Source organism: Falco biarmicus, chromosome 10 (genome assembly GCF_023638135.1).
Source record: "Falco biarmicus isolate bFalBia1 chromosome 10, bFalBia1.pri, whole genome shotgun sequence".
Taxonomy (NCBI): Eukaryota; Metazoa; Chordata; class Aves; order Falconiformes; family Falconidae; genus Falco; species Falco biarmicus.
In genome coordinates this window covers 17,420,687-17,433,387 of record NC_079297.1, presented here as the reverse complement: position 1 = coordinate 17,433,387, position 12,701 = coordinate 17,420,687, and the positions used below count along the sequence as shown (strand labels likewise).

At 59.3% G+C, this 12,701-nt stretch overlaps 1 protein-coding gene across 1 annotated transcript in view; it reads right to left on the bottom strand.

Moving 5' to 3' along the window:
• Positions 1–203: 203 nt before the first annotated feature.
• B4GALNT4 (beta-1,4-N-acetyl-galactosaminyltransferase 4) overlaps positions 204–12,701 on the bottom strand; it is a 30,806-nt gene continuing 18,308 nt past the window's right edge. The window contains exons 4-20 of the mRNA XM_056354861.1: positions 12,492–12,587; positions 11,963–12,053; positions 11,549–11,649; positions 10,738–10,805; positions 10,206–10,284; positions 8,435–8,501; positions 6,716–6,859; positions 6,358–6,467; positions 5,921–6,021; positions 5,460–5,542; positions 3,458–4,727; positions 2,974–3,281; positions 2,559–2,712; positions 2,121–2,193; positions 1,873–2,026; positions 1,369–1,495; positions 204–1,158 (exon numbers count right to left, since the gene is read on the bottom strand). Coding sequence (XP_056210836.1) covers positions 1,044–1,158; positions 1,369–1,495; positions 1,873–2,026; positions 2,121–2,193; positions 2,559–2,712; positions 2,974–3,281; positions 3,458–4,727; positions 5,460–5,542; positions 5,921–6,021; positions 6,358–6,467; positions 6,716–6,859; positions 8,435–8,501; positions 10,206–10,284; positions 10,738–10,805; positions 11,549–11,649; positions 11,963–12,053; positions 12,492–12,587 — 3,141 coding nt within the window. The 3' untranslated portion in view covers positions 204–1,043. The remainder of the gene's footprint in view (positions 1,159–1,368; positions 1,496–1,872; positions 2,027–2,120; positions 2,194–2,558; positions 2,713–2,973; positions 3,282–3,457; positions 4,728–5,459; positions 5,543–5,920; positions 6,022–6,357; positions 6,468–6,715; positions 6,860–8,434; positions 8,502–10,205; positions 10,285–10,737; positions 10,806–11,548; positions 11,650–11,962; positions 12,054–12,491; positions 12,588–12,701) is intronic.

The window sequence follows — 12,701 nt, the reverse complement described above, 5'->3', positions numbered from 1 at the left end:
GGCTTCCTGAGCCCTCCTGGGTGTTACAAACGACAGTGGTGATTTCGAGCAGGCAAAAGTGTCCTCCCAGCCTGCACAGCCACCCACCACTGCGAGGGGGCTTGGAGGGGCAAGGGACAGAGGCTAGTGTGGCTTCTCATGCCCTGCGCCGAGCTGGGGGCTGCATCCCTGCCAAGACATGAGTGTCATGGAGGGGAAGGAAATCCCAGCCAAGACATTGATTTTATTTTTTCAGAATAAAAAAAAAACCCAAAACAGACAAAACTTCCTGAAAACAGCTTCCTACCTCATAATTTCACAGAAATTAGCTTGGAAACATCATTTGCTCTCCCCGTGCTCCCGTACCTGCTTTGGGCTCTGCTCTTTTCCCATCCCAGCGCAGCCCCCCTGGGCACAGGCAATGCCAGCCCATCATGCCAAGGGGCTCTGCCCCCCTCCCCGTACAGCCACAGCGGCGTGTCTGTACCCGTCTTCCCCTCCACGGAGGCTCCACAGGTCCCAGGGAGGAGCAGGAGGGTTTGGGCAGCCCCAGCAGGCTCGTACCCCTCATGCACTTCTCTGGGTACCAGTACCCCCCAAAAAAAGCTCAGCTCTCCAGCCTGACACAGGGACAAAGTGCTGGGCATTTTTGGGGGGAGGCAACCCAGCAAGGGGGCTGCAGGGTGAGTGCCAGCTGTGAGCTTGGGTACCACTTTTCTGCCTCGGCATCACCAAGCCTGGCACGGCCCCCAGGGACCCACCAGCTCCGGGGATCAGCCCAGAGGCTTTACCCCTCCTGACAGCAGGATCCCCATATTGTCCCGGCACTAATGAGTTAATAAATTCATTTCTGACTAAGAAATTAGACCCTTAAGAAAAAAATCACCACCCACTTTCACCCTCCCCGCTCCCCCCCCTCCCCAAAATATCCACGGTTTGTTTACGGGTGCCCTCCGTGCCAGCATCAAAGTGTGTTGGCAGAGGTCGGGGACAACCGGGCGCTGGCGGTGGTCTGCCTCCGGCGGGCACAGGGGGGTCAGTGGCTTCAGGCCAGGCTCGGGGCACTAGTCCTTGGGTGGCTTCTTGCTGCGGGCGTTCCACATGCCACGCTTGGAGTGGTAGTAATGGTAAAAGTTCCTGAGACGCAAGCGCTCCACCTCCAGCCCGCTCTGAAGGACCCTGCAGCCGGACAGGGGGGCAGCCTCAGGGGAGGGAGGGGACGGACACGGCCCCCCTTCAAGGAGGGCTTTGCCCCTTCGCCACCATGTCACCCCAGCCTTTAGCCAGCTCGATGGAGGGGACAGTGGGTTTCCCAGGGGATGTGCCCAAATCCACATGGCCAGCCCTGCCTTGAGGGGGTCAGGGGGCTGCCAGGACCCCCAGCCTCACCTGTCCAGGAGCTCCCAGTCCTCCCCGCCCCAGCGGTCTCTGAACTCCTCTGTGTTCATCCCTCCCACGCGGTCAAAGTCCGACTTGTAGATGCCAAAGAGGCCAAAGCCATTCACCTCCCAGTAGCCTGGAGGGGGGAGAGCAATGAGGCGAGGGGTGTGGGGGACACCCAAATCCCCAGGCCATCACCTCTGTGCTCTCCTCACTACCTGGGAGCCACAGGAACGCCCGTCCCAAGCCCTCTTCCCACCACAGCTCCGTCCCCATCACTGCCACCTCCCATGGGGGTGGCACCAGGGGACAGCCCAGTTTCGGGGGGCATCGCACCCAGTGCGCCTCAAGCACCCTTGGGCTTGAATCCCATCTTGCCAAAGCAAAACAAACCCATGCTCCCTGCACATGCAAGCCAGGCTGCAACCCAAACCCGGCGCCGTGGCTCTCCTTAGGCAGGCAGGGGACATTTTCCAGCTGGAAAAGCATCACGGCAGAGGGGACCCCGCTCACCGTTGGGCTCCCGCGGGGAGCTGCCACAGCTCAGCCTCATGACGATGGGCGCATAGGCCAGCTTCCCCTCCACGCAGTGCTTCCGGATGCTGTCCAGGATATTGGGGGGGAAATGGATGTGCAGGTCGCAGAGGAACACGATGCTGTGCCCATCCTATGGGAGAGGGCAGACACAAGCGAGAGGATCAGGGCAAAACAGCTCCGGGAGAGAAGCCAAGGCAGGAGCTGGTTTCTCTCCCCTGGCTCACCTCGACCGTGTCCACACCAGCCTGCAGCCCGGCCGAGCGCTCGAAGTTCCCCGTGCGCCGCAGGTACTGGTAGCTGAGAGAGGACAGGGCAGTTAGTGCTGGTGACCAAACGGGACACAGCCAAGATGGGGACAAGGACCACGAGGTAGGAGAGGAGACCACCTCAGGAAGGGGGTCAGGTGCCTACAACTCATGCCAAGGGTCCCCCCATGGAGGCAGAGGTGGTATTTGCATCCCTGACTCCTCCACATGGAAAACAAGTTTAAACCCCAAAAAAGGAGGAGGCAGCAAGGGGCAGTGAAGCCAAGACCCATGGTGGGCTGGGGAAGGAGCAGCAGGTTGTGGGAGCACTGCCAGGATGGTCTGTCCCACCACAAGGAGCCCTGCAGACCCCACGGGGAGCAGGATGGGACCCAGAGCTCATGGCAGGGGGCTTACCGGGGCAGCTGGGCATCCCGCAGGGCCTTCTCAACGTCCATGTCGTCGCTGTCAAAGTCCACCAGGATGACATTGAAGTTGGCGTCCTTCGTAGCCCCGTACAGGTGAGCCATGTCCGAGATGAACTGCTGGACCCAGCGGGCTTGGTTCTTCACTGCCAGACACAGCCACAAACGTCCCTCAGGCTCTCCATGGCGCTCCCAGGAGCACCCCCTTCCCCAACCAAACCAACACCCCTTCCGATGAGAAGCGATAACTTCAGCATCTCATGAGAAGCGATAATAACCTCATCCCCCTCGGGCCAGCCTGAAGGATGCAACCTGAGAGCAAAGTGGTTGCCTTTCTCCTGCCGCAGGATGCTGGGGGCAGAGAGAACAGCAGAGACCCTGGAGAGGCACGTCCTGGTGTCACCTACCGGGTACCACGAAGTGCACCATGACATCCTGCTTCCAGCTGAGCCGCAGGGGCCGGCACAGGACAGGTTTTCCATAGAGGATGCTCCAGGTGCTCGGCTGGGGCTCGGTGGCCCCCAGAGCCAGCCCTTCCGGGTTGGCCTCAGCGCTGTCGTCCTGCTTGCCCTGGTGCAAAAGGACATAGACATACTCGGAGAGCCGCACCGTCCGCTGGCCCCGCTCCGCCAGCTCCAGCTCCAGCAGGTAGCGGTTCCCCCGGGCCGTGTCCCGACGCTTCTCCACGTTGACAATCCTCAGGAGGGTGTAGATGCTATGGGGAAAGCAGAAGCACTTGAAAGCACCATCACCATGAGCTCTGCTCCCCACAGCTCCCTTGCTTGAAGGGTTGGCCTGAACCCACCATCGAGCTCACCCGGCCCCAAGGAGCCAAGCGGGGTGAAGGCACATTCTCCCCAGCCTCCCACCCGCGCCCCACTCCCTCCCTACCCTCCATTCTTCTCATTGAGCTTCTCCATGTACTGCGCCACCACATCGACGACCTCGCTCTCGCTCAGCTGCAGGTTGCCCGACACGTTGCAGCGCAGGTCGTTCCAGTCGGAGCGCAGGAGCTCAAAGTCCACCGAGCTAACGCTGAATGTCCTCTGCCAGTTGATGGAGTCCTCCAGCCAGCTCTGATGCAGCTCGCCGGTCTCATAGCTGTAGTCTGACACCTCTTCTTCCTCCTCCTCCTCTTCCTCCTGGCCCTTTCCCTCCTCCTGCTGAGATGTCGTTGTTTCTGACATCTTCAGAAAGGATGTCACCCGCATCCCCTCTGAGCGGGCCACCTCGGAGGAGTTGTAATTGGTGGTGGCTGCTGTCCTGCCCGGGGCAGGGGTCGTGTCCTCATGGGTCTCCCTACTGAAGAGGCCCTCGGTCCCCAGGGCGAGGAGGCTGGGCAGCGCTCGCTGCTCGGTCCCCAGCTTGGGCAGCCGCTCCCACCTCCTGCCACCCACACGGGCACTCCTCCGCCTGGCAGGGTCCCTCTCCTTGGAGATGTTGCTCAGGAGCCAGGGGGTCCGACGGCCAGGAACAGCGTGGAGCTTGCTGGAGGCAATGGGATGCTTCTGAGGGGTCCTGGAGTGAAGATGGACTTTCTTCAGGGCCTTTGGGTAAAGAAAGATGCCGGGAAAGGCCGGCTCCTGGGCTGGGGCTTTGCGCTTCCCTGGCTGCAGCCTGGTCACGTAGACCTTCTCCTGGGTTTTCTGGGGCTTTTTGTCCTCCCTGGGTGTTGCAGGCTTGCTGGGACCCAGCGTTTTGGCTTTGCCACCAAAGACGGGAACCGAGAGGTGGGGTTGGAGGCTCAGGGCCCCGGCATGCTTTGAAGATGCCAGCAGCCCCAGCGCATTCTCCTCGCCTTCGCTGGGATCCTGGGGTAACCAACTGAGCATCCGCCCACGGACCTGCTCCGGCACAGGGCCCACGTCCTTCTCGCCGTGGAGGTCCTCAAGGATGGCTGCCGGGCTGGCGCTGGCCTGGTGGGATGTGCTCCATCTCCCCAGCTGCCCAGGCATGCCCACCTCATCCAGGGCCTGACCCTGCTTGCGGTGAAAGCTGTAATAGTCCAGGTTGTCTCCATAATCCTCGGTGACCGGTGGGGTCTCCTTCCCTTTGGCTCTGGGTACCGGCCCAAAGCTCTTCTCCTTGGCTTCAGGAGGTGGGTCTGTGGGCTCAGGGCTGTCCACTCCTTCCTCCTCCTCCTCATCATCCTCGAGGAAATCTAGGGAGTAAAGGCAGAGATAAATATCCTGAGGGTCCGAGCCGCTCGGCACAGCCCCCTGCAGCATGCTGGCCCAAAACAAAGTGGCAAAACTTGTCTCCAGCAAGAGATCAACCTGCAACAGCTGCTGGGTGAGGGAGGCTGAGGGCTGGTGGGCACTGAGCCATGCTCACCAGGGCTGGCAGCTCCAGGCTCTGCCCACTAACCCCTCCAAACCTTGGCCATAGCTCAGCACTGCTCTTATTTCATCCAGGAACAAGCCTAGCCTGCCAGGGCTTCGCCAAGCCACAAACCGACAGCGAGCCACGCTCTGAACAACATGGCTCCTGCGGGTCCCCGTCAGCATCCCCAGGCTCTGTGGACATCCCAGACTCCACACCAAGTCAAGTCATATCCTGCTGCCTGCTGACCAGGCCAGCCCAGGAGATGCGGGTACACAGCTTGAAGAAGCCAGGAGGGTGAACCCCAGCCCTAGCATCCCCCACCCCATATCCCGCAGCGCTTTGTGGCTAAGCCAAGTGGGATGCATGACCATGGAGCACGTGGGACTGCTCGGAGGCGAGCTGCTCCATGCAGCCCTGCCCTCCTTGAACCCAGCATCACTGGAGGCATCCCGATGAGCTGCATCTCCTCGTGGATGGGCCGGTGGATGAGGATGCCGGGTGCTCAGCCCTGTGCTGAGCTGCTGAGGGATGCCCAAAAAGCTGCTGGCGGGGAGCTGGCAGCACTCACTGTCTGGGTTGAGGAAGAGAAATGCTCGCTGGCGTGGATCCTCCTCCTCTTCATCCATCTTCATGTACTTATAAAAACCAAACCTGGGAAACAGAAAGATGATGTCCCGGAGATAAGGGAGGAGTGTACACGTGAAGGGACGTGCTCGCACACACGCAAGCCCATGCAGGGAGGAACATCCCCACCTGCAGTGCAGGTGCCCGGGCACAGCCTGGCTCCGAAGGGAGCTGGGATCCCCAAAATCCAGGAGCACTGCCAGGTCTCAAGCTGCTACGTGCCTGAGAGATGGGGAAAGAGCCAGCCTAGAGGTGGCCCTTCCAGTAGGGATGGAGCCTGGGGACACACAGCTGAGGATGCATCATCTCAGTGCCGTTTCCCCAGCTCTTTGAGTGCCCTCTTGACATCAGCCCCCTCCTACCCCTCCATGTAGCACCCCCAAACACCAGCCCCACAACACTTACTTCTCCAGGTAGAGGGGGGACTCCCTGTAGAAGCACTTGTTATCTGTCTCCATGTGAGTGAGGCGCGTGAAGTCATTGGGGTACACGAACGAGAGGTAGACCTGGGGAGATGACCACACTGCCATCACCCTGGCACAGAGCAGGCTCACTCTGAGGAATCGGGGACCAGCAGGGCTAGGAGCCAGGGACCTGAGGCCAACAGTGCGGCCCCACAACAGCAAGGTGACCCTGAGCACCTCAAACACCCCGTGGGACTTTTAACTCAAACCCTTTCAGGTCAAGGCGGGGAAGCTCAGCCTGATCCTCCAGCAAGGGACATTTCTCCTGGATCCTTAACCGAGCGGAAGCATCCCTGCCCTGGGGTGGGGGCAAAGCACTTGGCTTTGCTGTGTCTCCCATGGGAGCGTGACCCTGTCACATCGTGGGGAGACACTTACAAATTGCAGGCCCTGGTAGCGGGCGATGGGGAAGTCCTTCACCACGTAGGTGGGGCTGTAGGCACAGGGCACCAGCACGTTCTCCACTCGAGAGGCCTCAATCGCAGGGGCTGAAGAGAAGTAGCCATGGCTCAGCCCCAAGCCATCCCCTACCACCCCTTAGCCCAGCCCATGTTACAGTTTGTAGCACAAACCATCCCAGCGTGCCCCCCTACAGACCCCAGCAGAGATGCCCTCCACCCAGGAGATGGGCAGAAGGTAGGAGGGATGCCCTTGGTGCCTGTGGCAGCCAGATCCTGCCTTCTTCCTCACTCAGAACCCCACACAGACCTGCAAGGATCTGATCCCAGCCACTTACTGAGGAAGAAGGTGTCCCTGGGGTCAGACTTCAGCATGTCAGCCCCGTGCTCGTCTTGCTGCGCCTGCCAGAGGTAGCTCCCGCTGTAGCTGGCCAAGGTCTGTGGGATGTGCTCCACGTGGTTCATCTTCAGGGACGATTCGTCTGAAGAAGGCAAAGACAGCAGCTGAACCCCACAGGCACCCATGTACAGAGCTTTGTCCCAGAAGCATCCTCTCCAAGGTGACACTTCCCGATCTCTCCATCCATCCCTCCCACCAAGAGGGCTCAGAGGATTGTGGATTCCTCCTGCTCCCAGGGGAACGAGGGGAGCCAATGTGTTTGCACAAGGGCAAACCCAGCTCCTCCAGCCCCTTCATGTGCTTGCAGACACCATGACTAATCAGCCTAATGATTATTGCCATCAACTAAGAGCACGGAGAGGACAAGGGTACAGCTGATCTCAGCCAGGCAGCCTGGCTCCGATTACAGCATCACTCATCACCCTCAAGACAAGGGGTGAGAAGCTCAGCTCAGGGGGTTTACCTCCCAAGGACACAGGGATTAAACCCTGAATGTCCTTCCCAGTAGAGGTGCCGGTAAATGCAACATGAGCTGGTTTTGCCTCCTATTCAGGGATGAGGATGGCATGTCATCCTTGGCTATCAACCAGCCCCCAGACCTCCCCAGGGGAGGTCACCTTGCTCTGGTCATCTTGGCTGTGCTCAGAGCTGTCTGCTCCGAGCACCCAGGGGTGCTCCCTTCCCAGGCAGCCCTGCCTGCTGCAGAGCCCTGGGGAAGCACGCAGGTCCTGAAACAAGCAGGAACTCCCTTCCCAAGCCCCAAATTCTTCTACTTGCAGCAGGGAAAGGCTCCCCAAATGCATCTGTGCAGCTGGCTGAGGTTGGGCTGCAACCCCTGCAAAAGCCCGGAGAAACAGAAGGAAGGAGGATGCTCTGCGTGCATCCCCCACGACACGGGGATGGGCTCCCCACAAGTGACATGGCTTTACCCCAGGATGCTGCTGGGGTCTGAGGAGCCGGGAAGTGGGAAAGAGAAGCAGAAATAGCCGGCACTGATGGATAGTGGTTGGGGGGGGGTGCAGTTTATCTGCACATCGTGCATCTCATGGGCACCTGCATCAATGCCAGCAACACCCCTCCATCCCTCTTCTCCTCATTGATTCCCGCCTGTTGCCTGTCGCCTCCTGCCTTATCGACACCTTCCAGGGCATGTTTGATGACCAGTCCTCCAGCATATTGAGCACTGGGGCAGGACCCATCTATCAAGCCCTTTCTTGCTGCCAGGGAAGGGGCAGGAAGCAGAAGATCTATAGATTTAATTAAACCTTGCACCATCCATCCCTGCTTACACGACAGCTCCTCATAACTCAGGGCCAGGCCAGGGAGCCAGCCCTCCGTGGTCTCATTAGCAGGGATGAGGCTGGAGCACCAGCAGAGTTGTGCTTCCGTGGCACGTCACCTCTGCATCCCATTTTTAGGAGGGTTGCAGCACACTCCCAGCATCACCCCTACCCACCGCAGCCCCTTGCCTCCTTCCTTCCACCCAAGCAGCAGCTCGGGGGGGGTGAAAGGCTGAGATCTTCCCCCAGGATCTGATTTCCCAGGATCTGGTTTGCTTCCCAGGCTCTGGTGCTGTCTCTCCCCAGCTGCGCCAGCACGTACAGCCCCCTCGAGAGCTTGCTTGCCGTGGCTGCGGGCGGACACGTGTGGTCCTTACCTGTGTACAGAGAGATGTAGGAGGAGTCAATCACTTCGAACTTCAAGCTGGGGAGGAAAACTCGCCACTAGGAAAAAATAAAAGGAGATGGAGAATGAGTGGGAGGGTGGCAGGGGTTCAGGGTGCGCTGGCCAACCCCAGGCACCCTCGGATGGGTCCTCTCCTGTCCTCAGCTCCCAGAAGCTTGCCTGCACGGATCCCAGCCCCGACCCTGCAGGAGAGGAACAAGGGAGAGGACTGGTGGTGCCCCAGCACAGACCCGGTCCCACCTCCTGCCTTTATCCAAGGTGATTTGGGATCAGAAGGCATCCCCTGGTGGTCAGGGAGAGGGAGGCTGCTGGAGGTGGGACACAGGCTCATGCTGCTTCCCCCTTGGGTCTGCAACACGGCCATCCATGGCCGTGGTCCTTCTGGGCCAGGCAGGCCAGACCCAGCCCTGCATCATCATCATCATCAGTAACATCACAGGAGGCAGCACAGCCACGCGTCCTGCCTCGCAGGGGAGGGACGATGCCGGGGCACAGAGCAGTTTCTCCCTGCAACCCCCTTCAACCTCAGGGCACGGAGCAGGGAGACCACGGCAGCCAGCAAGGACCTGAGCCAAAGTGCCTCACTCCGCTGCCGGCTGCTGCCTGAATGCACATTAAAAGCAGAGGTTGCTTAAGAGGGTCTTAATAGCTGCCTTCGTGCATTTTAAAAGCATGCCTTGAACCTTTGTCCAGGCAAGCCCTTAAATACCTACAGGGAGAGACGCGTTAGGGTCCTGCCTTTTTTGTTGTTTCTTTCTGAACATCTGAAAGGTTTCCCTCCCTCCAGCGAAAAAATGTCTCCCCCATCTATTTGTTTTTCACAGCAGAAATGCAGATCTTATCAGGATGGAGGAGATGGAGCCCTGGGAGGGCGAGGCTGAGCGATGTGGAAGAGAGCACCAGCAAGGAAGGGGTGTTGTCGGCCTCCCTGATGCTTTGCTGGCACCAGTTTGACTCCAGTGATTAATGACTGCTTGGGAGAAAGGAAACCTTTGCTAACACGCCAGCATCTTCCCCTCCCAAAGACAGCCCGAGCTCCTGACACACACGCTCCAGGCTCCGCCAGGGTTGTGCAGCCAAGGCAGACAAGTTCAGATTTGAAATTCACAGTATCTCAAAGAGGGAAAACAAAAAAAGGGGTGCACTCCATCACCTTGGCCACCTCTCCCCCCACTGACCCCGGGATGCAAGGTGGGCGCCACTCACAGATGGTGTCCTGGGACCTGGCTGCTCTGATATTACATGCTCCAGGTTCTCCTTGCCCATGGCAATGGGCTCCTGCAAGAAGAAGCCCACAGGGGGCCTTTCCCCCTCTGCCAGCCCTTCTTCAGAAGGCCAAGGAGAAGGGATGAGACCAGCCACACAGAACCGGGTGCCCCATCACCACTGGAGCCTGGAGCGGAGGGGCTGCTCCGTCAGCATCCACTGCGGGAGCACAGGGGAGGGACAGCAGGGCCGTTAGTTCCCCAAAGGCCATCGCACGGAAGGCCTGGATGAGCATGGAGAAAAGCAGCCTGCACCAGGCACCCTCAGCAGGAATGGCCCAGGGAGATGGGCCCCGGCTTCGCTGGAGCAACGCTGACTCGTCCCCTCTGCGGACCGAGTCGCTGGCAGCCACGGGAGGGGGAAATCATGGCTTTGCTCCAGAATAAAGCGTTCTAACATGCATCGGGAAAAGCCCTGCTGCCAGCTCTTGCCAGGGCAAGCCTTGAAAGCAGCACGGCATGGGGGCATTTACTCACACCAACTTCCACGTGGTCTGAACCTCGGTCGTCTTGTTTGTGGAGCAGCTCGAAGTAGTAGCGCCTGGAGGACATGAGGCTGTGCGAGAGGGGAAGGCGCCAGTCAGAAACCACTGCGGAGCTGACAGCTACCAGTGCCAGGGTGACGGGTGCTTCCCTGCTAGAGGAGCCATCCCAGGAAATCCTCTCTGTCTTGCTGACATGTGGCTAAACCTTCCTGGGGCAAGGGGACTGGCAGCGTGATGTGGGTATCTGCTCCCCCATCCCACTGCTGAGAAGCTTCACAAGACCGGGGGGAATCCCCATCCCTCGTCATCTGCAGAGGTGCCCGCGGTCCCCAGCACCTTCAAGCCATGGACCCAGGGGCACAGCTGGTTGAGCTCCTGTCCAGCCCAGACCCCACACGCCTGCTGGGAAGAGACTGTGGCCAGGCCTCCTCCAAGGGAGGAGCCGGTCAGTCAGCGCAGAGGCAGCAGCTCTGTCTCCCCAACTCCCTCCACCCAAGGTGGGCAGGGAGCAAGGCCACACTCACCGCAGAGGCTTGGAGACTTGTGAGCTGAATTTGGTGAACTCCCCCGGTGCCGTCCACTCGGTGCCCAGCTTGGGGAAGGAAGAAAGAGTGTGTGAGAGCGCAGGGGACACCATGGGCCAAGCAGGCACAAGGCCCAGACCCCATCAGCTCCTCCACCTCCGTCCGGCACTATGCTGTGCTGCAGAAAGGTTCTTCAGGCAGAAGGACATCCCAGGAGCTCTATCCCAGAGCCTGCTTGTCCCCAGCCATTGGCACTCCTGCTACAAGAACTTGTCACCAGCCAACACCACCAAGATCCCAACAACACATGGGTGCAAGGACAGACCACAGAGTTTCCAGTTAACAGGAGTTAACGCCAAGAAAAACCAGGAGCAAATATTAAATCTCCTATTCTGGGACATAAGCTGGTCTTTGGTAGCTACAGCTAGGATGGGACCAAGGGGCAGGTGGTCCTTCAGAAGCCAAACCAGGTCTGGCCAGGGGCAGAGGTGGTACCAGACTGAAATAGCCCAGCATTTCCCAAGGGAGCAAAGAAGCAGGGGAGCTGCCTCTGGCAAAGTCACACATGGACCCTTTAAGGGCTGCTGCAGCAGAGGAACTTGTGGACAGGAGAATTCGCAGTGCCTAAAGAGCACCCGTGGGTTTGAAACATCGTTAATTGAGCACTACGGAACCCCAGGAGGCACTTGGGATGGTTATCAGCATGCTGGGAGCAAGGAACGAGGCACCCCGAGGGAGGAGATGCTCTCACTGGGAGCTCGAGCATCCCCCATGTAGCGAAAGGCAGAGGGTCGAGGATGATGGCACGTACCTTGCCCACGAACGCAGCCAGCCGGGAGTTGGACGGGCTGTCATCAGAGCTGAGCCAGAACTCTGAATTGTCATCCGAAGCCACAGAAAACTGGAAATCCCCTGCAGAAAGCAAAGGAGAAGCTCACCACCGAGGGATACAGTAGCACAGGCTCAGTCCCGGCGCCTCCTTGTGCAATGGGGAAACAGGGATGGATGGACAGAGGTGATGCGGCCACCCCAGATCCCACATCATGGATGGGATTGGGGCTTCACCTCCCCTGGAAGCAACCAGGGAAAAGTCTTTGCTCCAGAAAGACCCTCATGCCCAGGGGTTTGGGGACTGCCTCCGAGCCTCATGTGGTCTAAGGTGGGGGGAGGAGGCAGCTTCTCCACGTTGCTGCAGGGGGAGAAGAGGCCAAGCTCCATCACTCACCATCCTTGAAGGGGTGGATGTAGCCAAAAATCCTCAGCCCATAGTTCTTCCACTTGGGCGACACAGCCAACTTCTTCACTGTGGTGCGGGTCTGTGGGGGAGGAACAGAGACACGAAAGCATGAAGAGTTCATGCCCAGGCTCACGCCTTACAGCAACATCACCCTCACCACCTCCTCCTGGTTATCCCAGGGTCCCCTGTCCCTGGCACCAGAGGGGACATGGAGGTCCCATCACACCCATTTCTTCCTCCATCCCCCAGGCTCACGCCTTACAGCAACATCACCCTCACCACCTCCTCCTGGTTATCCCAGGGTCCCCTGTCCCTGGCACCAGAGGGGACATGGAGGTCCCATCACACCCATTTCTTCCTCCATCCCTGCTCTGCTGGGAATTACCTGCCCCAAACCAAAAAGCCTGTGAGCAAAGATCTTGAGGACCAAGCCCACAGCCAGCGGAGATGCAGCAGCACCCAGAGAGGAACAAGCAGACCCTCCCTCCGACCCACCAGCATCAGGCCTGGGACTCACGTGGGGAAAGAGAGGAAAATGGAGGTTCTTCCTCAGGTGCCTCACAGCTCCTCCACACCAGTCTTCGAAGACGTGCAAGTTTGCCTTCCCTTTGTACTGTGGGATGAGAGAGGGAGATGAGCAAGGTGTCCCCTCGCATCCCCCCTCACCTGCCAAGGACAGCGTTAGGGCAGGCTGAAACATGGATGTCAAGCCCTAGGGATGTCACTT